Source organism: Anolis sagrei, chromosome 2, assembly GCF_037176765.1.
Source record: "Anolis sagrei isolate rAnoSag1 chromosome 2, rAnoSag1.mat, whole genome shotgun sequence".
Taxonomy (NCBI): Eukaryota; Metazoa; Chordata; class Lepidosauria; order Squamata; family Dactyloidae; genus Anolis; species Anolis sagrei.
The window spans coordinates 222187065-222213947 of record NC_090022.1 but is presented as its reverse complement, the minus strand read 5'-3'; the positions used below and the strand labels follow the sequence as shown (position 1 = coordinate 222213947).

The window sequence follows — 26883 nt, the reverse complement described above, 5'->3', positions numbered from 1 at the left end:
CCATAAAGCAAGCATCAAATTCATGAAGCAGGAATGCCCCAAAATCCAAGGCAGAATCCACAGGAAGTAGTGTCTGTGAATACAGAATAATCCAAAGATTCAAAGTCCCACAATGATTCAGGAACTAACTTGAGGAATTAAAACCAAAGGCATGAACATAGATCCAAGGCAAGAAACAACAGGAAAAACAGGAATCTCAGCATGAACATAATGCCATGATTTCAAGACAAGGATGCTCCTCCATTCTAGACGTCGATCTCAGTAAAAGTTAAGTTTCAAAGGCCCTATATTTATTCAAATAGCCATGGCAAAAGCATTCTGTTTTCCTTGGGAAACCTCTCCCTGATCCCTTTTTTCTCTTAATCTTTTGGACTGTCTTCTACCCCCATCCAGGTGGCAATGTTGACTGATTTGACTTCTCCTATCAAAGAGTGTCTGGTCCTCCCTCGGTTTGCTAATTACTGCATTCTTTTCACATTCTGACCTTGACTGCCCAGAGTCTCTCTCAAGCTCTTTTTCTGCCTGTACAAACACATCTACAGCAGGCTGATTAACTATCCCAAAATCCTTAGCTTCATTCTGGCTAACAGCACTCTCTTGACCAAAATCCCCGTTTCCAAACAAACCCCTGTGAGTCTGCAGGAACTTGGTCATTAAATTCCTGAGTTAACCTCTGCAGGACCATGATCATTTAACTCAGGAGCCTGAGGCAAAGAAACAATTGCAGGCTGAACCCTTACAGAAGGGTTAACATTTTACTGCCCCTTTGGATATGATAGGACTTGAGCATTCATGGATCCTAAAACAAATCATATACAAAGAGTTTGCTGTACAGATATGCCAACAGATAAAGGTTCCAGTAGAGCAGCCATAGGCATCTGCTAACTAAGGCAGTTGCTGCACACAGACAAATGGCAGGAGTAATCCTGTTGATAGCTGACAGATATCACTTCCCATTGCCATCATATGCCTAGGCATCTTTTAATGCTGAACAAGGTACTTTGTAAATAACACTTTTCTAGAGCAAATGTAAGATGCACTCATTTCAACGGTAACAAAGCATGGTTTTCAACCAGTTATTCAGTCAGATCCAGTCAAGAGGAAAGTGTTACTCTCTTTTCCTTAGTTACACTTAAAAGCACATATGCACTCATTATGCCCATGACCTTAAGTTTCTGCCAGGCATTAGTGAGAAGAAAACTCAGTTTTCTTCTTTGGGGAGGAGGACAATATTTTTCTGGGTGTTAGATAATGGAAAGAATGAACAATCCTTTCAGCAGTAGCAGCAGCAAGCAGCAACAGACAGCGGAGTAACACCCTGTACATGCACCATGCGAAATGTTCTGTGAATGTGAACAAAACACTCATATTCCAGTTGGTGATAATACCATGATAGCACATTTAATCTTTTACAGTGCTATTCATCTTCAGCTGGCATCCTGTCAGTGAGTTACAATGGTGTAACTAAAAGCATCAACAATTCACTTTTGTTGTCAATGGTGGGTTGTAATTCTGTCCTGATTACAAACAACCAAAACCCCACCAAGTCAAAATCACATCTCATAAGCAGTGTCATGATCATTTTCATGTATTCTGGGAGACGCAAGCTAGATGACACATATTCAGATGCTTTTTTGGTGACCTCAAAGGACATCACCTTAGAGGTTTTTGTGATGCATGTCCAACTACAGAAAATTTGCTGGACATATCCCTACTCACTCACACAGACACCAGACAATTTAGAATTAATGATGGTGGGGTGAGTTGCACTTCCTTCATTGGAAGGCATAGCTACAGATATAAAGCTACATGATACATGTAGACCTCTTGATGCAGAATTCCGATACATGTTCTATACATGTAACAAATTCTATATGTTCACGAGGGGAATATTAATTAATTAATGAATTAATTAATTAATTAATAGGACTTATATTCTGCCTTTCTCATCCTGAAGGGGACTCAGGGAGGATTAGAGAACACATATAAGCAAACATTCAATGCCAATTATACAAGGAAAAGACAGACAAAAGATAGAGATATATTTAGCTTTTTCTCATCATTCGGCATATTTTGGAGGCTGGGTTCAGTTCCGGCTAGAGGAGGGTGCTATAACTCCATCTTCTTGCTGAAGAGCTTTCTTTGTTCGTAAACTTTCCTCCGAAATGCCATGCCTAAAATACCTCCCCGCTTAATGCGATTCCTATTTATCTACTCACATTGCTGTTTTCAATCCGTTAGGTTGGCGGGGGAGCTGGGCTGAAAGTGGGTTTTTGAAATATTTGGCAACAGTAAAAGGTTTCTGAATGCCACCTAATGGTGGTTTTAGATGTTTACATTAATCTGTTAGCAACAACATGCAGTGTTTACAGTGGACTCTACAAAAATGCTAAAGCTATATTTCATAAAAAGGAAATTGCAGCTTTTTAGCAAGACTTGCAAATGTTGATTTATTATCAGTAAATGTTTTGTTTTTATTCCTATATACCTTGGTCACATAAAAATGTATCATGCAGAAAGGGGTCACGAGTGGAAAGGTTTAAGAAGCCCTGATCTAAAACAACCCAAGCTGCTAGCTTTCTAGCCTCTTTGTGAAGTTGTCAAAAGAACGAGACCTGTCCATCTCTATAAGCAGTTGGGTCTACTGCCAAACCATTTTCTCTGTCGAGAAGTTAAGACTTTCCTTTACTGTAGGCACAGACGGTGGCTTCTGATAGTAGAAAAGAACAGCCACTGCTTCAACCAGGATAACATCCACTAATAACACCATTCTTTGGGCAAGGTGATAAGTCTTCTTTCCCTACTTGTGATGTGGTCTTTTCCTACTGCTTTCTACCTTGCTAAGCATTAGTATTATTGCTAGTGAACCATGTCCTCCTATGAAATGTCCAAATTGGATAGTTTCAGTTTAAATTATCTTGGCATCTAAGGAGAGTCCAGGCTTGATATGCTCTAGGGTAGTGATTCTCCACCTGTGGATCCCCAGATGTTTTGGCCTTCAATTCCTAGAAATCCTAACAACTGGTAAACTGGATGGGATTCCTGGAAGTTGTAGGCCAAAACACCTGGAGACCCACAGGTTGAGAACCACTGCTCTAGGGCCCGTTCATTTCTCTTTTTGGCAATCCAGAGTATCGCCAGAACTATAATTAAACACCTTGGCTAGTTTTTTTTTTATTATAATTTGTTGCATTTTCTATTAATTATACATCTCTGCACATCTAGCTGGACAGTTCGCCCTTCTGACTGGCCCAATTATTAGGAAACTCAACAAATATAACTGAAAGAAAAAAATTTCCTCTGTATAATAAATTTTGTTCTTTAGTCAATTTACTGGGAGTTTTTTGGGTTGTTTTAACCTCTCATAAACTGGCAAATACTGATGTTATGGGGTTTGTGACAGTAGAAGAGCCTTATCTTCTCATCTTAAGATTGTAATAAATATCTGGACAGAACACATAGTCCTTAGAACAACTCGATGCTGAAAAGAGGATAAATATTTACACACCTAATACATTTTGTTCACCTTTCTTTTATGTCATGCTGACCAACTCTTGTTCAATGAATTGTCTCATATATTCATACAAAATAGTAAATAGAAATGGAACGGGCATCTGGAATGTGGCTTCCCAAACGCATGAAAACACAACCAAGCTACAGTTTATTCCTAACTGCCACAGTGCCTGTGTGGTCCTTCGGTAAAAGCAGTCTTGTTATACTCTGCTTCTGGAAGAACTACTTAATGCAAACGTCATGTTTTTCTACAAAATAAATCATAGCGATAATGCACATTTCCAACAGCAATTCAAGATCAGATCACTGGTCTTTTAACTCACTCAGACAAACAATTTTAACTAGAGCAAACATCTTGTGTACCAAAGACACAGGGGAAGCTCACAAGAAATTATATCATATTATACCCTTTTCCTGTCCTCTCTTCCAGATCCCAAATGTTCCAAACAACAGAGTGCAAAAATTATATTTTCTCTTTAAAAAAAACCCAACATCATTAATTGAAATGTGGGTATTAGAAGTCTTGGTTCATGAAGACATTCATTTAGCTGTTCTCCTACAACTTCAAAAATGTAACATTAGGCCTTGAAAACAAAACTTCTTGACAAATGTATCTTGCCCTAGTGCTATGCCCTATCATATACAACCCTGTCATTCTTCTAACACAACTGTTTCAACCATTTTTAACCTTACCAAATGTAGAATTATAAGGGTAGAGAACCAATGTCAAGAAGTAGACCCAACAATGCACAATCCAAGGTTTTCACATATTTAAATCATGGGATTTTGACTTGCCAGATCTTAGGACCCTTCCACACAGCCATATAACCCAGAATATCAAGGCAGAAAATCCCACAATATCTGCTTTGAACTTGGTTATCTGAGTCCACATTGCCATATATCCCAGTTCCAAGCAGATAAAGTGGGATTTTATTCAGCTTGTGGAAGGGGCAACTGCTTTAATTCTTCAAGTCTTTAGGCAGAAAGACAAATCCCAAGGCAAGAAGGAAAATCAATTGATGCTGCATCGAAAGGAAGGCTATCTGGGACATGAGGCACAGAAATGGCAGTAATTACTGCAGCTTTTAGGTGCATATTGCCAACTAGATAGTAGTCAACACCTTCCCCCCTCCCCCGCAAGTTACCTGGATAGTCAGATTTTTCCTGGATTTTCCCTGTGCAGATTTGCACCATCAACATGTCCCAAAGCAGTTGTCACTTGCAAACACTTGCTGCCTGCCTTGTCCTATGACATCACAAGAACTCTGATTCAGATTGTTACGTTACATTTTGAGATGCTGTTGATTTAGCAACTTTAATTATCACTCCGCCGGCAACTGCCAAAAAAAGTTACTCTGCTAGCTCTCAAAAGAAAAGCTGAACTGCTCCCCCACTTCTCCTGCTAGGAGCCCCCGGTAGTGCAGTGGGTTAAACCCCTGTGCCGGCAAGACTTAGGACTGACAGGTTGCATGTTCGAATCTGGGGAGAGCGCGGATGAACTCCCTCTATCAGCTATAGCTCCTCATGCGGGGACATGAGAGAAGCCTCCCATAAGGATGGTAACACATCAAAACATCCAGGCATCCCCTGGGCAACAACGTTACAGACAGCCAATTCTCTCACACCAGAAGCAACTTGCAGTTTTCTCAAGCCGCTCCTGGCTCGATAAAACAAAAACCTCTCCTGCTTTACCTTTCTCAGTCATAGAAGATGAATGTAAACCAAACCCCAGCTCTATGAATAGCATAAGGCCAACAGTTCACAATCTGACAAAGAATTATATTAAGTCTGTTAATGAAATAAACTATATTTTAAGGTCCTGGATCTCAGTCACTTTTTCTCTATCGCCACTTCATTTCAGATTACCAAAAAAAGCTATTATGAAAAAAATGTTTCATTTAAAGCATTCTGTTTGAGGCTTTCCATATTCACACAGTCCTACAAATGCCAGTAAGTGACAGTAACTAAGTGCCATGCCTTTAACAGATGCCTTATGAAGGCAATAGTGATATTGCATGGTGTCTTATACTGTGATTTGTTCCAGCTTGACTGTCTTGGATCTGAATAGCTGTCAGTGGCAGACTGGTGGGCTGAAATCCCAAATTTGTCTGTTCACGGCAACAGACATGTGGAATCCATGCAACTGAAGCTAACATTCCATACTACAAATATTCGTCTTGTAAACAATAACAGCCTCATAACCAGGAGCAGAAATAGTCCCTACCATTCATTCTCTATGTTTATTACTGATGAATAATGAAGGAAATGTGTGCATATATAGTGTTTTGGAATATGCAGCTGCTGCATTAGTACTTTATTATTATACTGTTTCATTTTCAATGCCTCAACACAGCCGGTAACATAACTTCCCAATGATTCCACCCACTCTATGGATTGCTTCAATCTAATCTGTTATGACAGAGAAGACAAATGGAAAAGGCTGCTGGTTATTTTGGGATCTGATTCTGCATTGTAAATCCTCAAAAGAGGGTGTTCTGTCCTCCATGCTACAACACACATACACATGTAAGCAAATGTATCATTCTCACAGGGAAACAAATCAAAATGTCCAGAGAAAAAAGATATTGTATCATTGGAGGCTTTCATGGCCAGAATCACTGGGTTGTTGTAAGTTTTTTGGGCTGTATAGCCATGTTCCATAAGCATTCTCTCCTGACGTTTTGCCTGCATCTATGGCAGGCATCCTCCAAAGATGCAGGATTCCTGCCATAGATGCAGAGAAACATCAGGAGAGAATTCTTCTGGAATATGGCCATACAGCCAAAAAAAACTTACAACAACCCAAACAAGATAATAATGGGGCAATTGAAATTAAAGTAGGTCTACTATATCCACAGAGATCTAATGTCATAGCTTATCGAAAATGTGAAAAAACACAAGACATTCATGTCCCATATGATTAAATGGTGGTGATATGAATGCATATGCTTCAACATATCAGTGTCCATATGCCACCATTTATAAATATGTGGTGCAACAATCCATATTTGCTGGAAAAACATGGATGTGGTTAGGGTTCCCATACTGCTGTTGGTGCAGGCACACAATCACACATACACATGTACTCTTGTACCTTGGTGCTATTAAAGAGAAAAATGTGGTTTGTAGTTTGGTGAGGTACCCTTTAGCTGAGAAGGCTAAAGGCCTTGTAAAATTATAACTTTCATAATTCTACAGTACTGAGTCATGGCAGTTAAACTGGAGTCAAACTACATTCATTCTACAGTGTAGATGCACCAAGAGGTGAGTGAACATCTCTACCATTAGACTAATAATTCTCAAACTGTGTGTCCCCTGGTGTTTTGGCCTACAACTCCGAGGAATCCCAGCCAGTTTACTAGCTGTTAAATTTTTTGGGAGATGATACCCAAAACATCTGGGTACCCACAGGTTGAGAACCACTGCATTAGACAGTCTGTTACTGTTTCTCATAATCAGCTTTTTATCTGTTTAAAGGGACTTTTTTAGCTCCTTCCATTGGATTATAGCAATAGTGAATAAAACCAGATTTCTCCACCACTTTGCATGCTTCATATGATAGAAATATTCTTTGTAATCATGTAAAATAATGGCCATGAAAATTTTCCATTTCAACTGGCACACTTTCATGTAAACTAGATCAGGCACATTTATGCAAGTACAGCTGAGCAAGCTGGTGTGTGTCATTTTAAGATATGTGGACTGAAAATAAGAGTTGCTAGGTCATAGTAAATGTTAATAGGAATTTAAGAATTTATCCTGACATACATTTTGCAGGTTTATATTGTTCTCAAGACCATGTTTATGCAGCTGAATGGAAACATGAGTGGAAGTTTTATTTTATTAGTGACAGATCATTCCCTAAATATAGTTACTTTGGTGCTCATTTTAAACTAAGTGTTAGGCAAGGATTGTTATGATAATAACATCTATTTTTATAAGGCTGTTTCAGTACAATAGACTTATATGGTTGTGATGATAGGGAAAAGGTTTTTTTGTGCTTTCCTGGAAGCAACATAAAAAGGAAAAGTTGATGTCAAAATTATTTTCCACTCTGTCATCTTATTTACAATTTTATATATAATCATATATTCTGTTTTGGAGGATTTGTAGACGGTGTGGTCTTCAAATTTTCTGCCTCTGAATATGCTTATATATATAAATTCATCGGCCAAGGAAGGAAATAGCTTCCAACGAACCCAGAATTTCCTAGACACAAGGACAAGGTATTTATGGCAAAAATTATACATGAAATGAATAATTATGATTAGGATACTTAATTGTGTATAAGTTGACTTCATGTATAAGTTGAGGGCAGGTTTTGGGGTCAAAGCTATGGATTTTTATATCACCCATGGACTTCAAGGATCATTCCATGGAAAGAGGATCAATTTTTGACTAAAATTTCTAGTTTTATGCATGAGTATATACCATATATCCTCGAGTATAAGCCTACCCGAATATAAGCCAAGGTACCTAATTTTACCACAAAAAACAGGGAAAATGTATTGACTCGAGTATATGCCAAAGATGGGAAATGGAGCAGATACTGGTAAATTTTAAAATAAAAATAGATACCCATAAAATTGAGGCATCAGTAGGTTCAATGTTTATGTTTACATGTACAGTAACTGTTATTTAAGAGAAGACTGTCCAACTTCACTGTAAATGTGCTTACGTATCCTTCCACTAATAATAAAGAGGATAAAACAATAAATGTAATGATAATAATAATAATAAATAGAGTAAAATAATACTACCAAATAATAATAATAATAATAATAATAATAATAATAGTAAAATAATAAATAACATTGACTCGAGTATAAGCCAAGGGAAGCTTTTTCAGCCTAAAAAAGACGCTGAAAAACTAGGCTTGTACTCAAGTACATACAGTAAATAATATCCAGTGCTAAATGGAAAAATATACATTTGAACTGTGCAACTGCTATTCTATAAACTTCTCGAGCCAGAAGAGAAATGGGCAAATATTATTTAAAAAATAGAATCTATCTTTTAGGTTATATTATATAGTATTACATAATGTTTCACATAAAAATCAACTTTTTTAAAAGGAAATGTTATCTACCATATTTTAAGTGCCTAAAATTATCGTGAATAATTTAAACTATACTTTGCAGTAGCTTTTCGTGTGTACTTATCTGTCCAAGCTTCCAACTGTAAACTCATTTCAAAGGGAGCAAATCCTGTTCAAAACAGAGGGATATATTTCTGACTAAACATATGCAGGGAAGAATGTTAAACCACATTTTTTAAAATTCTGTGATGCTGCATTTATGGATGTACAAATGAACTCCTATTCTAGTAATATGCTTACTGTAAGAACTCTTTTGAGATCTGAGCAATTTTAGCACTGCTGAGGCATCAATTTGTGACAATTATCTGGAAGCAAGATGAAAAGAGAGGTTCCATACAGTATGCAATAGGATAAATAAAAAAATTGGGGAGAAAACAGAAAATATGGAGGGTGATATGATATGGATGAGTGAGCAATTCTAAACAAAAGGGCCACTGTAAAAGCAACATAACAAAATGTATGAAAATAGGAAATTATTAGTCTTAGTGGGGCTATGGAAAAAATACTATATATTGGGATGGTCAAGGTACAGCTTTTCTGTTGTAGTTGAGCTGTGATTCCTAGAAACTTAGCTGAGACCAACACTGCACTAGTATAGGAGCCACTACTTTATAGGTGACTTCCCTCTCCTGCCCTCTTCCTTGCAGTGAAAAGAAGAGGAGAGCTGGCCACTCCTGAGTCCTATTTTCAGGCACCATCTAAGAATATGTTGCTTTTCTCCACTCTCTTCTCCATGTGGAATCCTAGCTCATCATCACCCTGCTTTAAATGGCACGCCTTCCAGTCATATTATCTGGCCACCTGAAACTTGTAATTCCTCTCACAGTGAGACCTTCCTATCTGTGGATTTAACTTGATTTACACTATGTAACAAAATTTGAAAAATCTTCTGTTCCTGGTTTGAAAGTGTTATTTCATGTCTGATTGTGCAATACTTACTTTGAAAGTAGTTGTTATACTCCAGAAACTTTGTTTTTTTGTGGCTGCCACAAACTATGTTGAATTGCTTGAGACTCTATTAGATATTCACTGAAAAGCTACAGCAAAATGTGCGGCAGGATATCCTGCAAAACGTTTTTTGCAGTTTAATAAACTTCCATTTTTAATAGAACCAATTAGGAAATGACATTTATAACTCAGGAACAAAAATCATGTTACACAGTGTTATTCATAGATTTGATCAACATATTCTCTCTAGGAATTGCTAGGTCCTCCAACACGACTCTATATCTAACACTCACCCATCTGCCCCAAACCCAGTCATCAGAGCTTTCCTCAAGTCTCAGAAGTACTTGCTAGGCATGGCCTCTTCCTTCACTTATTGGAGTTTCTGAGGATGCCTGCCACAGATGTGGATGAAACATCAGGAGAGAATGCTTCTGGAACATGGCCATACAGCCCAGAAAACTCACAGTAACCCTTTGGTGGTTAGTTGGAGCCACTGCTTCCATTTGTAGGAATGCTGAATAAAGAGACTCCATCTCCCACTATTATAAGCATACCTGAACTAGACAACCCCTCGACTAGCCAAAAAATGGAATAAAAGAGCAATTGAACTTTTGCACAAGAAATCATAGCATAACATAAGCAGAAAAAGAGATAATTAACAGGTTTTTTTGAGTTAGTTAAAAAATCAGCTTCAAAATCATCTCCCATGGGACCACAACGAAATAGAGACAGCATCATGTGATAAGCTCAACTCATGGCACTATTATCCTGATAGAAATCTGATTTATCTGTCTTGTGTGATATGACTTTTAAGACTCTATTCCAAAATAATCATGCATGAACTTCTGAATTTATGCAAACAATGTGAGTTCTGTGGTGTTAAAATAGAGTTCTGTCATCTAATATCTGAAAATATTCCCTTGTTCCAAAACTTTTAGCAAGTTGAAGCAAGTAATATCTCAGCATGCTCTATCATGCATTATTCCCCAAAGAGAAAACTCTGTGACCTGAAACTGTCGTGTCACCTGTTATCAGCACTCTTTCTCTCCTGTCAGCCCACCCAGACAACAAAAAAGACTGCTTTCAAGAAGACACTTTGATGCTGTTGGGGATCTGATAGTTTCAGTTCATAGAGCCAAATATGCTCTGACTATTCTGCAATAGGTTGCAATCAATAAACACATTGAAACAATGAGAACAGAGGAGTAAATAAGGTAATGAGGCTCTCTCAGTGTGATTGCCTGGATTTTGTGATTTTAATGCTATATTTAGATGTTTTTAATTTTATATTTTAATTTTAAATGTCTGTTTATGTTCTATTTTTAAGAATATGTAAGTTTTAATTTATAGTTACATGTTATCATTTTAGTTATTAGTCTTTGGTTCGTATATATGTTGGCATTGAATTTTGCCATTACTTGTTGCACACACGTCTTCTCACTACCACCACCCCACCACCCTGGGGTGAGAAAAGCGGTAGTGTTCCCTCACTTATCACGGGTGTTACGATCCAGGACCACCGCGATAAGTGAAAATCCGTGAAGTAAGGACACTATATATGTACTGCCTCCGCACGTGCAGGGTGTAGGACTGCCCCCTCCTCTCTCCCCCTCCTCTCTCTAGCTCACTCAATCCCTTCACCTTCTCTTTCCTCCCCTCTCTCCTCCCCTTGCACACCACACTTCCCGATGGCTCCTCTTCGCGCACTTGGCTCCCTCCTTCCCCTCCTCTTTCCCATCCTCCTCCGCTCGTGCATGCCTTCATTGCCTTCCGGTGGCTGCACTGGGAAACATGACATCAGAGGGGGTTATTTTAACCAACCATGACTACCAAATCCGCATGGGGGTCCTCTCAGGTAACAGGTATATATATATTCCTATCTATTGAAAAACCGCAAAACAGCGAGTCTGCAAAAAGCAAACCGTGAAGTAGCGAGGGAACACTGTACATAAAGGCAGTGAATAAATAAATAAATGCCTATGTTAGGACTCACTAAAATCAGTCAAAATAAAACCTTAAATTCACACAATAATACTCTGCAAGACATTATGTGATTTTAAGAAAAGAGACAATATCCAGACGCAGCAGGAACATCAGAACCTTCCTTTTGAGTTCACATGCCAGTAAAAACCTCCTCCTTGTGTTTTTGTGGTGAAAACCAATGCAAAAAACATCCAAAAGAAAGTCATGGAGTTATTTCTGTTATCCAGGAAACTCAGTGTTGTGTTAGTAATTACAGTAGGAAAAACCAACACCACAACAGCCAAATAACAGTCCTCCCTACAAGAACCAATGAAATCATGTTAAGTTACTGCAGATTCCATTTCTAAATTAATCATAATTCTTATGGGGAGGAACACTTGTTCCCAAAAGGAAAAGCGAACAACCATTTCTGCTGACCAAGGTTTTGTTTTGGAGGTATTTTCTTTAATACTGAATGGCCTGTGCAATACAGTAAACTAAACTGTTCCATTGGTTATATTTTCTCAAGAAACCACTCGCTTTCTCAAATACATCTAGTACATCCTGTTGCCCTCAACTCACTCACTTTCTCAAAACTATCTACCACTAACCTCATCACACTAGAGAATGAATCCACTTTAAATTTGGTTTCTGCCTGCTGTGGAATTCTGGGGTTTCTAGTTTAGTGAGGCTGTTGCAGTGGTTCTCAACCTGGGGTCCCCAGATGTTTTTAGCCTACAATTCGCAGAAATCCCAGCCAGTTTACCAGCTGTCAGGATTTCTGGGAGTTGATGGCTAAAACCATCTGGGGACTCCAGGTTGAGAACCACTGTGTTAAAGGGTCCTCCCTAAACTACAAACTCCAGAATTCTGCAGGAAGCAGAAACCGGATTTCAAGTGGATTCATTCTCTAGTGTGATGATGTTGTCAAGTCCAGTTGCTTATGAAGGCTTAAGCAAAAAAAAAAAAAAAGGAACGTATAATGAGAGTTTATAATGTATACGTCTGAATAATAAAAGTTACATAACTATGTAAAATCAATTTAAAAACCATTAAACTTAAAATCAATTATAAACCATTAAATGTTAAATTAACCAAAAACCATTAAACTTAAATCAATTAAAATCATTAAACTTAAAATCAATTACAAACCATTAAACATAAGACATGCATAAAATTTAAACATTCAGACAAGCATGAAACATTCAGACTAGCCATACCACCTGCTCCCTGTTTGCACTTTAAATGCATAGATTCCCAGTTTTTATGTTTCAAAATGTAAGTCTCTCGTCATGGCAAAACTAGTAGTTAGTTACTATCTCTCTACAACCCTAACTTACCCCTGTTTTTAACTAAATAGCAGGGTCTGGCAGGCAAGGTCTGCTTGACATTTAAAGGAACCGTGTAAATCACCAGTGCAGAGAGCATCCATTATCTTTAAAAAGGGACTTTTCCAGTTCATTTTGAGCCTCGCTCCTTATTTTTTGGTAAACTGTCAACAGAAAGCACTTGGAAAGTATTTACACATACCCCTTTGACTTTCTTACATGCCATTGTATAATCACTTGGAAATTAAGTGGATTTAATTTCATTATCACTCAGTGTACACAAAATACTCAACACTATGAAAGTGCAAAATGGTTTTTTTTAATTGTGATACAAAAGTTAAGGGAACAAAAAGAGCTGAGACTGGACCAACACAGAGCAGCGGCTTGAGATCTTGATCTAACTTCCTTTCTAAGGAGGCTGACATCAGATCTTCCCCTTGGAAAATAAGTGACACAGTCTTACTCTCCATTCAACCACCACCCTTAGTTCTATCAGCAAACCTATAACTTTTTCTGTTCCTATCATAAACTCATGAATGTCAACATTTCCAATGCCAGTGTCTCAACAGCACACTGCCCTCCCAAAAAAAGTTGACTAACAGCAACCATGTACTGTTTTTCATTTATTTGAAAGCATCAGGATTGGAGATTAGCTGTATCATTTCTTTGAGTTTGTGTCTTTCACCACACAAAAAGCTTGAGAAATGGGATAAAGCCATAACTATAGCCTTTTTACTCCTGTTCTATGTATTGTCGATGACTTTCATGGCCGAAATCACTGGGTTGTTGTGCGTTTTCTTGGCTGTATGATCATGTTCCAAAAGCATTCTCTCCTGCCGTTTTGCCCACATCTATGGCAGGCATCTGCAGATGTTGTGAAGTCTGTTGAAAACTAGGCAAGTGGGGTTTATATATCTGCAATGTTCAGGGTGGGAGAAAGAACGCTTGTCTGTTTGAGGTAGGTATGGATGTTTAAATTGGTCACCTTGATTAGCATTTAATGATCTAGCAGTTTTAAGGTCTGGCTGCTTACTGCCTGGGGGAATTCTTTGTTGGGAGGTGATTAACTGGCCCTGACTACACAGAGAAGCAATTGAAATCCACAAGGATGTAAGCAATTTTATCAGAAAGGAAGAAACCATGAAAATGAACAAAATCTGGCTACCAGTATTTAAAAAAATCTAAAATCATAGCAGTAAATAAAGAACAACACTCAATAACAGGGGAATTCCAGACAAGAAACAACCAGGGCCAACTAATCACCTTCCAACAAAGGCAGTGAGAAGCCAGATCTTGAAACTGCTAGACGATTAAATGCTAATCAAGGTGGTCAATTCCAACATTCACACTTGCCTCAAACATACAAGAGTTCTTTCTCCCACCCTGGACATTCATTCCACAGAGATATAAACCCCACTTGCCTAGTTTCCAACAGACCTCATAACCTCTGAGGATGCCTGCCATAGATGCAGGTGAAACATCAGGAGAAAATGCTTCTGTAACATGGCCATACAGCCCGGTAAACTCACATCAACCCAGTACTCCAGTTCTCTTTTCTAGAATCATTTGCAACTTTTGGAAATGTTACTTTTTTCAACTATAGCTCCCTGGTTTCTCCAGCCAAAGCTCTTGATCTGAAAGAATAATGCATGTCTCTAACTCCTATGAGTAATTACAAAAATAAGCCCGAGTTCCATTTATTGCTAATACTTTACATAGCAATTGTTGTGGAAAATAATGTGCCTTATCAAGACTTAAAACAGAATTTTCTGACAGGCCTGCACATTTCTCAATTTTTGTTTCCAAATGCAGTCCATCAGCACCGCTCCGGATATATTTGCCAAGCTAAACATGTCCAAAACATTGCAACACACTTTTGAAGAAAAGTAAGCAGTATCAACTATCTGGAATTACTTCTATATTGAACGAGACAAATAGAAGGCAAAAGCAAATGGGGTGTTTCGGGCTCTAGGTTTCAATACCATTTTTTTTTCTACAGGAAATTTCAAAAGAGTACATCTACACCAGTGTTTCTCAACCTTCCTAATGCTGTGACCCTTTAATACAGTTCCTCATGTGACCCCCAACCATAAAATTATTTTCATTGCTACTTCATAACTCTAATTTGTCTACTGTTATGAATGGTAATGGACATATTTGATATGCAGAATGTATTTTCATTGTTACTTCTCTTTCTCCATGGGATTCGGCCATGGAGGGGAGGGGCCGCTCCACCCCTCTCTAAGCCCTGTTCTCTCCCCTGGGTCCCCCCTCCTTATGACCCCCTCCAGCATCTTCTCCCTTCTCTCCTCCTCCTCCTCTTCCTCCTCCACCCCCCTCTTCCCTCTTGGCTCCAAACCTCACCTCCATCACTCCCATTTCTTCCATAGCTTCCTAAGACCATCAGAAATGTGTTTTGCAATGGTCTTAGGCGACCCCTGTTAAAGAGTCATTCGACCCTCAAAGGGGTCATGACCCACAGGTTGAGAATCACTGATCTATACTATAGGTGGTCCCAGTGGCACAATGGGTTAAACCCTTGTGCCAGCAGGACTGCCAGCCAAAAGGTTGGCGGTACGAATCTGGGGTGTGGGGTGAGCTTCTGTCTGTCAGCTCCAGCTTCCCATGCGGGGACATGAGAGAAGCCTCCCACAAGAATGGTAAAACATCAGGATGTCCCCTGGACAATGTCCTTGCAGACGGCCAATTCTCTCACACCAGAAGCGACTTGCAATTTCTCAAGTCGCTCCTGACACACACACAAAAAATCTATACTACAGAATCAAAGTAGTTTGACACCACTTTAACTGCCGTGGCTCAATGCTTTGGAATCCTAGAATTAGTCTGGAGCATTTCTGCTTGGACTGACTCAAAATAATTGGCCAGTATAAACAAGCCATAGGGAGCCCTCAGTGGCTTGGTTGGTTAAAGCTCTGAGCTGCCGAACTTGCTGACCGAAATCCTGAGAGCGGTGTGAGATACCGCTGTTAGCCCTAGCTTCTGCCAACCTAGCAGTTCGAAAACATGCAAATGTGAGTAGATCAATAGGTACAGCTCCAATGGGAAGGTAACAGCGCTCCATGCAGTCATGCTGGCCACATGACCTTGGAGTTGTCTACGGACAACGCTGGCTCTTCGGCTTAGAAATGGAGATGAGCACCAACTGTGAAGTCGGACATGACTGGACTTAATGTCAGGGGAAAACCTTTACCTAAACAAACCATGTTGTGTATATTGGTCATTTGGGTTCAATTTATGGGATGTCAAATTTGGAATCTGTATTTATTTTACAAATTTGTACACTGTTCCTCAACCAAAGTTCTCAGAACGGATTAAATACAAACACAAAATCTGTTTAAATACAATAAATTGAGACGATCTCAACATAGCATTTCTAGTTTAAAGACACCAAGACAGCACCATATATCAAGACTGCACAGTTTACATAAGGCCTGGCAGTGTTGGGTACATTGATTCAGAGAAACGGACACTTAATAAACTTTCTGGTTGAACACAACTGCTGAAGACTAATAAGTTCATTTGACAGACCTGGCAAAATGTTTTTGCATAAATGCAGAGCCAGAATTATCATTTACATCAGCAAGACTTAAAATGCACAAATGCTTGTCTTTTTTATTATAAATAAAAAAAGTGTTTTATTATCTTAGCACACTTTTCAAATCTTGCATTCTTCTTTCCTTCACACCTCTTAGAGTGATTTTTCAAATAGCTGTGCTGTAAATTAGAAACAAGAAGAAAGGTACACACACACACACAATTTCAAAAATCTGTGGTTTATGTCACTAAACTCTTGGGAAATATGGATGGTATAATTCACAATGTTCATTTTGCAATAGTTACCTAGCTTCTCCAGCCAGAACAAATCAAATTGGTCGCTATTAAATCTTACTTTAGTTTGAAGTGTGAAAGTGGGAGGAAATCAACTGTATTGAAAAACTGAACCAAATTACATTCTCTGCCCAGGTAATTTCACTAATCTAATAACTGTTTTGAATGTTTATACAAAATCAGGGAACTTCCCTTGTTATCTCCACAAGTCATATGAACAGCCATAAACAATTGTTGGCTTCTTTGGAAACTTTCAAATACCATATACAGGATGCATATATATAAGCTGACCTCATGTATAAGCTCAGGGCAGATTATGGATTCTGATACAACCTGTGGATAAGTGGAGAAAGAGGAGCAGTATTTCTTTTAGGCTGAGGACAGACTAAGCACTTGCTCTTTACCACTCCACTCAGGGAAGGTAGCTCTTTTTAATAAGTGTTGGGGTCTATATGCCCCCTGGTGACATATATACCCTAACTCTTAAACCGCTGTGCTGCTGAGCTTGCTGATCGAAAGATTGGCAGTTCAAATCTAGGGAGCAGGGTGAGCTCCCGCTGTTAGACTCAGCTCCTGCTAGCAACCTAGCAGTTCGAAAACATGCAAATGTGAGTAGATCAATAGGTACAGCTCCAATGGGAAGGTAACAGCGCTCCATACAGTCATGCTAGCCACATGACCTTGGAGGGGTCTACAGACAATGTCGGTTCTTTGGCTTAGAAATGGAGATGAGCACCACTCCCCAGAGTCAGACACAACTAGACTTAATGTCAGGTGAAACCTTTACCTTTACTTTAAGGTATATATAAATTTTGGTTAGCATGTGGAAAGGCTAGTGTTTGTTTTGCTATCTGGGCTCCTGTTCAGAAGATTCAAACTCACTTTCTGTCCACGTGATAATTGGATTTTGAAAAATTTGGCTCGTAGAAACAAAGATTGGCAATAAAGCTTCAGTAGAGAAACCTTTCCCCCCATTATTTCCTTTCCGAGGGGTAGATTTCTCTCACTTCCTGTTGTCTCACCCCACTTCTTAATTAATGTTTGTAAGTCAGATGTTTGCAACTTGGGTACTGGCTGTACACAATAAATAAGTGACCGCTAAAATTTAGATTTGACTGTCAGCCACTGATTTAGGACTAAGATCCAGCCCCTTTGTACACAAATAGAAAAAGTATGTGTCAGAAAGGGAATAAAACACAGAGACAATTTTCAAAGAAAATAGCACTATAAGAAAAGGACATTTGACATTTATATATATTTATATATGCCTGCTATTTGGCACGGTGCCAGACTAAGTAGTTCTTTGGAAAATGGAAACCTTCAGAACCTCTTGGAAATTTTATGATATTTGGAAAGGGATGACCCTCTTCAATCATTTGAAGAATGATTCCATAACATCTTGGCAAAAACCATGACCTGTTAGAGTCATAACCTATTCGGAAAATGGCATTCACCAGCATTCATGCAAGGCAACTAGGTTTCTCAGCTGTCAAACAGATGTACCTAGGTATGTCTTTGAACTGTTAGGGACGAAGACATGCCAATGCACAAAACATATATAATAGAGTTTCAGAGCAGGAGATCACTCCGCTCCCCAGATTCAAACTGCCAACCTTTCGGTCAGCAAGTTCAGAAGCTCAGCGGTTTAACCCGCTGCACCACCAAGGGGGCCTTGAAGAAGATATACTATGCTATTTTATGTTTTAAGGTCAAGTAAAGGTATAGGTTTCCCCTGACATTAAGTCTAGTTGTGTCCAACTCTGAGGGTTAGTGCTCATCTTCATTTCTAAGCTGAAGAGCCAGCGTTGTCTGTATTCTTTTAGTTGCCCAAAAACATCTACTCTCTCTTAAAATATATTTGCCTTTAAATCATGCTCTCGAGACAAGAATAAGCAGACTTCCTTAAAAGTAACAAACTTAATGTATTCAACATACAGATACTTTGCTTATCAATCTAGTTACAAATAGAAGTATTTTCTCTGTGTAGGTAATACAGGGCATCAGTCTAGTTGTGTCCAACTCTGAGGGTTAGTGCTCATCTTCATTTCTAAGCTGAAGAGCCAGCGTTGTCTGTAAACACCTCCAAGCTCATGTGGCCAGTATGACTACTTGGAGCGCCGTTACATTCCTGCCAAGGTGGTACCTATTGATCTTTTCTCATTTACATGTTTTCGAATTGCAAGGTTGGCAGAAGCTGGGCCTAACAGTGGGAGCTCACCCCGCTCTTTAATGCTCTTTAGGCTTCAAACCTCTATAAAATTGGTCTCTACTCTTGTTTCACATTGTTTCCAATGGCTCCCTACTGAATTGACTACTCTCTTCACAATATTCTCAATGTACATCACAATTCCAGGAATGCAACTAAATCAAGAGCCGCCTGTATCTTTATTGTATTTTCAACAGTTGGTCAACATCCATATCAACTTGGTTTTACATCTTTGAAATCTAAACCAAAATAACAGCTCTCTACAATAAAAGGTTTTTGAAGGATAAATATACCCCTGAAATAATTTACTGCAGTTACAAAGTGCTGGAAAACTGGAATGGAAATATAAATAGGTCCAACTCCTACCTATTAACTAAAATAAATCAAATGTCCTTTAATAAGCATCTGCAGGTTTAAAAAAATGTAATGACAGAAACTTAGTTGTATCAAATGCAATTGGTTTTCAGATAAAACAAAATTCAGCAGCAAAAAAGGAGCAGAAATCTATGGCTTTATTTTCTTTCTGTTATGTCCTGCTGATTTACCCAGTAAACAAAGGCTACCCCAGTGTCTTCCAGTCACTCTATGATTAATTGATGTCACTTGGATACATGGCTTCTAGTCAAGCAGTATGTCTTCAGGAAAGATAAAGTCTGTCTTCAAAAGGGATTATAATGATAAATCAAGCACTGTAGCCAAAGAAGTTGCTAAAATGAATGTATGTCCCACCTCGCCATCCAACACATATTTCAATTTTATGTTTCCTGGCAAGTACTCCAATTATAAGCACATTTGACATGGGGTAATTTTGTTCATCCTGTTGTCTAATGAACTGTAATCTGTGCACTGGGTGTTCTTTGGGGGATGGGACAGCCTTCCATCTTCCATCTAACAACAATGAGCATTTATGTTATGGTTCAATGTACTGTCAAAGGCTTTCATGCCCAGAATCACTGGGGTGCTGTGTGGTTTCCGGGCTGTATGACAGTGTTCTAGCAGTATTTTCTCCTGATGTTTTGCCTGCACCTGTGGCTAGAGCATTTTCAGATCTTCTGTAGATGCCAGTCACAGATGCTGCTAGAATACGGCCCAGAAACCACAAAACACCCAATGTAATTGTTAATTACACAACTATAGCCTATGGATGTGAGAGCTGGACCATAAGGAAGGCTGAGTGAAGGAAGATAGACGGTTTCGAAGTGTGGTGCTGGAGGAAAATTCTGTGAGTGCCTTGGACCACAAGAAGATCCAACCAGTCCATACTTCAGGAAATAAAGCCCGGCTGCCCATTGGAGGGAAGGATATTAGAGGCAAAGATGAAGTACTTTGGCCACATCATGAGAAGACAGGAAAGCTTAGAGAAGACAATGGAAGGAAAAGGAAGAGGGGCCGACCAAGGGCAAGATGGATGGATGGCATTCTTGAAGTGACTGGATTGACCTTGAAGGAGCTGGGGGTGGTGACGGCCGACAGGGAGCTCTGGCGTAGGCTGGTCCATGAGGTCACGAATAGTCGGAAGTGACTGAACGAACATACAACAAAATGGTTCTCATTTTATATCAGGATTTGGCTTCCATATTTTTGCTCTTTCCACTGAGAGTGTGTTATTGTTTTTTGGCATATGGGAAACGTTTGTGTTTGTCCAAGTCTTGGAGATTCAAAATGGTACATGGATTGACCCAGCAATGACATGTTTCCATATTTTTTCTCTTGCCACTGAGAGTGTGTTACTGTCTTTTGGCATATGGGAAACGTTTCAGTGTTTGTCCAAGTCTTTGAGATTCAAAATTGTACATGGATTGTCCAAGCAATGACATGCTAAATCCATTCCCAGCCCCTTTCCAAGTCTGAGAAGACGGCTGGAAATGGTTCCACTGCTGAAGCCAACCTAGTGTTTTAGTCATGCAGGGCCAAAAAAAAGTCCCAAACCTGGTCTTTATGCTTTTCTGAATGCAAGGAAGGAAAATGTAGCAGGGATTTCTTTGGCTGCTGCACTGTAGCTCAATGGCAACAAGAAAGCTCTGCATCCCATTTCAGACAGCCGTACAGCATCAGCCCCAAAATAGAAAAGACAACAGATTTTTCATTTGGAGTTGGCTCCCAAACTAATTCAGAATTTGTGAGCCCTTACCGGCAAGACTCATCCTTCAGTGTTCATATCCTTTCCCATGTATTTAGATGACAGAGCAATGGCTTGCTGAACATCACATAATCCTTGTCCAAGGCCAAATTTAAACCACAGTCTAATTACAAAATATCCAAAGTCAATACATATACTATGTCACTTCTCATGCTATAATATCAAGGTTGTTGTAAAGTTGGTATAGAGATCACAGAAGTTGGAAAGGCTCTTTTAGACTTCTAGCACTGTTACTAAATTTCTCAATACATCGTCAGAATAATAGGATCATAGAGTTGGGAGAGACCACATGGACCATCTAGTCCAGTGTTTCTCAACCTGGGGGTCGGAACCCCTGAGGGGGTCGCGAAGGGGTGTCAGAGGGGTCGCCAAAGACCATCATAAAACACAGTATTTTCTGTTAGTCATGGGGATTCTGTGTGGGAAGTTTGGCCCAATTCTATCATTGGTGGGGTTCAGAATGCTCCTTGATTGTAGGTGAACTATAAATCCCAGTATCTACAACTCCCAAATGTCAGTCTATTTTCCCCAAACCCCATCAGTGTTCACATTTGGGCATATTGAGTATCTGTGGTCCAGATCCATCATTGTTTGAGCCCACAGTGCTCTCTGGATGTAGGCGAACTACAACTCCCAAACTCAAGGTCAATGCCCATCAAACCCTACCAGTATTTTCTGTTGATTATGGGAGTTCTCTGTGCCAACTTTGGTTCAATTCCGTTGTTGGTGGGGTTCAGAATGCTCTTTGTTTACATGTTAACTATAAATCCCAGCAACAACAACTCCCAAATGATAGAATCAATTTCTCCACCAACCCCACGAGTATTCAGATTTGGGCGTATTGGGTATTTGTGCCAAATTTGCTCCAGTGAATGAAAATACATCCTGCAGATCATTATTTACATGGCGATTCATAATGTTAGGGTTATGGTTGGGGGTCATCACAACATGAGGAGCTGTATTAAAGGGTCGCAGCATTCGGAAGGTTGAGAACCACTGATCTAGTCCAACTCCCTTCCATGCATGAAAAGCACAATCAAAGTTTCCCTGACAGATGGCCATCCAGCCTGTTTAAAAGCTTCCAAGGAAGGAGCTTCCACCACACTCCGAGGCAGAGAGTTCCACTGTTGAACAGCTTTCATGGTTAGGAAGTTCTTCTTAATGTTCAGGGGGAATCTCCTTTCCTGTAATTTGAACCCACTGCTCCAAGTCCTAGTTTCCGGGGCAGCAGAAAACAAGATTGCTCCCTCTTCCTTATGACACCCTTTCACATATTTATACAAGACTATAATGTCTCCTCTCAACCTTCTCTTCTGCACGCTAACCATACCTCGCTCTTTAAGACAGCCTCATAGGGCACGGTCTCCAGACCTTTGGGTCTCCAGACGTTCGATAATTTCAGTTGCCCTCCTCTGGACACCTTCCAGCTTGTCAATATCCGTTGTTGTTTGTATATACCTGATATATCAGGCCTCCAGAACTTATTACACAACAAACCAAGAAGGGGCTCATCCATGTAAAGTGATCAAGTGGAATCATGATAAGCCTCTTTTCCCCCTTCCCACCCCAGTTTTTTAGCTTCCGGTATTTGAAGCAACTAGGAGGTAGGTTGCAATACAGTGACTGAAAACATAATGGGTGACCTGTCGTCTATCAATGGGTTCTTGATCTGATCCACATACAATCATCATCTTCCTTAAAAACACCGACACTCTCCTTAAACAGCCTATTGGAGAATCATCAGATCCAGTCCATCTTATAAAGATTTATACCAAAACATCAGGAGTTCTCCCTCCCTCTGACCTTTGGCTATGGCACTCAGATTCACATTTTCTTGCTTCTGAACTTGGAGCTTTGGTTATATCCAAAAAGCATTTGAGGACACATCAAATGATGCGTTGTTTGTACTATGAAAAGGTTGATGAAATAGACATTATTCTACCTGTGTTAATAATAAAAATATCTTCTATTATAAAAATAAAAAAGGACAATGATGGTAGAAAAAAATCCACTAAACACTTAAATACTAGATATCTTCATTTTAGTTTTCCTTGTATTTTTCTTTAAGGTTTTTTCACCATCTCTCATTCCACAAATGTTTTGTTTTGAGCCCATGATTCTTCTTGTGTCCTGTATTAGTACTGCGCAAATCTTGTTTCTAAGGATGTTCGTTTCACTATTTGAAATGTTCCTCAGTATGATGTTAAGATCAAACAAGCAACAAATATTCATAGTTTTGTTACAGCAGATGCCACCCTCCACTGTCCTACCCCTTGAAAAATATGTAGGATAGGACACTGAAGAGCATTCATTTCTTGAAAAGACTGTAGTATCCCCTCAGTAGAAAGAAAATATATCATAAAAGGTCCATATTTAAAGCTTTGTCTTCCACATGAAACTAGCCACTTATTCAATCCCCATGTTTTATTGCTAGGCTGACATATCATTGGAGGACAGTTTTCCTGTGTGGTAGCCCTGAAACCCCAAGCCTGGAATGTCCATATGTGTTCTTTGAATTTAAACATTAAAGAAACTTTAATTTAAGGAACTTTCAAATGCAAGTAAAAAAAAACATACTCATGTGAGGCTCTTTTCCAAAAGGACTTTTGCTGTTGCTTGTATCTGACTTCAGTTTTTCACTTTGTTTTTCAGGATGTTCCAGTTTGTTTTTAAGTTACATATTATAAACCACTTTTTAGTCTATAAACCCATTTGACCCGCTTCAGTCATTCAAAAACAAACATCTGAAAAGGCTGAGAAGAACATCTCAAAACTGATCAAAATTTGATTGATGGCTGACTGTAAGAGCCCCAACTGTGTAAAGATAGTCAGATTTCTGGCTCCCTTCATTCACATTACAGAATTGCAGTGATCTTAGTAAGGTAAAGATTTCCCCTTGACATTAAGTCTAGACGCATTCAACTCTGGGGGTTGGTGCTCATCTCCATTTCTAAGCTGAAGAGCTGGCGTTGTCCGTAGATACCTCCTAGGTTATGTGGCCAGCATGACCGCATGGAGCACCATTAGCTTCCTGCAGAAGCAGTACTTATTTATGTACTCACATTTGCATGTTTTCAAACTTCTAGGTTGGCAGAAGCTAGGGCTAACAGCAGGAGTTCACCCTGCTCCCTAGATTCAAACCTGCGATCTTTGAAGCAATGTCAGCATCTCAGCGGTTTAACCCACTGCGCAACCAGGGGTTCCAAGTTACATATTACAAACCTATTTTTGTTCTATAAACCCCTTTGACTTGCTTCAGTCATTCCAAAATAAACATCTGAAGAAGCTCAGGAGAACATCTCACATGTGATCAAAATTTGATTTATGGCTGTCTCAAAGAGCCCCGGTGTGTAAAGATAGACAGACAGACAGACAGACAGACAGATAGATAGATAGGCTCCCTCCAGTCACATTACAGAATTATAGTGCTCTTAGTATGGTAAAGATTTCCCCTTGGCATTAAGTCTAGTCGCATCCGGCTCTGGGGGTTGGCGCTCATCTCCAATTCTAAGTCAAAGAGCTGGCGTTGTCCATAGATACCTCCAAGGTCATGCAGCCAGAATGACTGCAGGGTGCACCATTACCTTCCTGCCGAAGCAGTACTTATTGATCTACTTACATTTGCATGTTTTCGAACTGCTAGGTTGGCAGAAGCTGGAGCTAACAGTGGGAGCTGACCCTGCTCCCTGGATTCGAACTGCAGACCTTTCGATCAGCAAGCTCAGCTGTTTAGTGCTCTTATTCCATCTTAACTGTCGTGATTCAATCCACTTGGGCTTGAATTAATGCAGTCTGAGACTGCTTTAACTCCCACGTCTCAATGCTATGGAATCCTGGGAATTGTAGTTTTGTCCATCCTGTCTGGAAGGGCCCTGAGTTATAACCCTTCCCTTTGAGTATGAATGTACCTACTTGTGTGCCAGAGGTGCTGCTGTATTGCCATTGTTTACAAATCTGCCCTGTAGCTCCTATATTTATGTACTTGGGAACAGAACCCAGAAATGTCCTCACAGGAGTTCATTCCAAATAAATACAGTTGAGATCAAACAGAATACCACTGGAGCATTTTTCAAATCCGCCTTCAAAATTTGGCTTGCAACTAGCTTCCGAGTTGTAAAACTTTGCTTTTTTTACATTGGAAACAAAAGGGAAGAGGAGAAAACATTAACACAGGCTTGGCATAGAAACATATGCGTGTATACATGTGTTTTAAAAGAAAGCATGCTTGTTAAGAGTAACAAACACAGATCCGGAAAACAAAGACCACCCTGTTCAATATGAAAATGCAACATTTTAAACAAAAGTTATCCATACCTTCTCCATTCAAAATCCACGGCAGGGATGCGAAGTCTGATTCATAGCCACAAGTACTGCCTTCAAAAGCACAAGAGCCCGCAGGGAGTTCAACAGCTCCGGCAAACGGCAAAACTAGAGGCAAAAAATAATAAGCAGCTCAGTTCCTCCATCCTTGGCACTGAACACGGAGAGCTGGGCTGTGTCAGCCATCCGCTTTTGAGGAAAAGCAAACAAAACTTTATTTATTACAGGAGCATCTACACCAGGCATGAGGAAACTTCAGCCCTCCAAGTGTTTTGGACTTCAACTTCCACAATTCCTAACAGTCTCAGACCCCTTCCTTTCCCCCCTCAACCGCTTAAGCTAATATCTCCCAACAAAGGATTCCCCCAAGCAGGAAGCAGCCAGGCTTTGGAGTGCAATGCCATTCGATGCTAATCAAAGTGGCCAATTGCAACATTCACACCTGCCTCAGGCAGACAAGAGTACCTTCTCCCACCATGGACATTCCACAGATATATAAATCCCACTTGCCTAGTTTCCAACAGACCTCACAACCTCTGAGGAGGCTTGCCATAAATGTGGGCAAAACAGCAGGAGAAAATGCTTCTGGAACATGGCCATACAACCCAGAAAACTCACAAGAACCCAACCGTTAGAAATTGTGGGAGTTAAAGTCCAAAACACCTGAAAGGCCCAGGTTTGCCCATACCTGATCTGCACTGTGGAATGAAAGACATCCCTTTCCACTGCCATGACTCAATGTTACAGAATCTAGGGAGTTATAGTTTCATAAGATACCAAGTGTGCAACAAACCCCAGCCTTCCATAGCATTGAGCAGAGGCAATTAAAGTAGTATCAACCTGCGTTATTCATCCTACAATGTAGATACAACCAAGGTGGTTGCAGAGTTCAAGAACCACAGGATGCATCTTCACTGTAGTATCAATGCAGTTTGACTGTACTTTAATTGCCGTGGGTCCATGTTATGCAAATCCTGAGATTTGTAGTTTTCCGAAACACCACTATTCTTTAGCAGAGAAGGCAATACAAGGACTTTCCATAACTTTGAGCCCTGGAAGTTCAAGAGGAGTCAAACTGCATTCATTCCACTCTACAGTCCTATATAGCTGGATTGTGGTGAGTTTTCCAGGCTGTATGTCCATGTTCGAGAAGCATTCTCTCCTGACATTTTGCCTGCATCACAAGCTCTGAGGATGCCTGCCATAGATGCAGGTGAAACATCAGGAGAGAATGCTTCTGGAACATGGCCATACAGCCCGGAAAACTCACAACAACCTAGCAATTCCGGCCATGAAAGCCTTCAACATTATAGTCCTATATAGTGTTTATGAAATCTTATAAAACTACATCTCCTTCAACTCTTGGAATGCATCCCTCGATTTGGAAGCAGCCACAAGGAGCCTCTATTCCAGTTCAAACCCCAAGCTATGGAGTTGGAGGAGCTGTAGTTTGGTGAGGCACCAGCAACGTCTGGCAGAGAAAGCTGAAGACTTTGCAAAGCTACAACTCCCAGGATCC

General features: G+C 39.8%; 1 protein-coding gene across 2 annotated transcripts in view; it reads right to left on the bottom strand.

Annotated features, from left to right (window-relative positions):
* Window positions 1–26883, bottom strand: part of MAMDC2 (MAM domain containing 2) — a 74816-nt gene that overhangs the window by 46779 nt on the left and 1154 nt on the right. For both annotated transcript variants that reach the window (XM_060762217.2, XM_060762216.2), the window contains exon 2: window positions 25359–25472. In XM_060762217.2, coding sequence (XP_060618200.2) covers window positions 25359–25472 — 114 coding nt within the window. The remainder of the gene's footprint in view (window positions 1–25358; window positions 25473–26883) is intronic.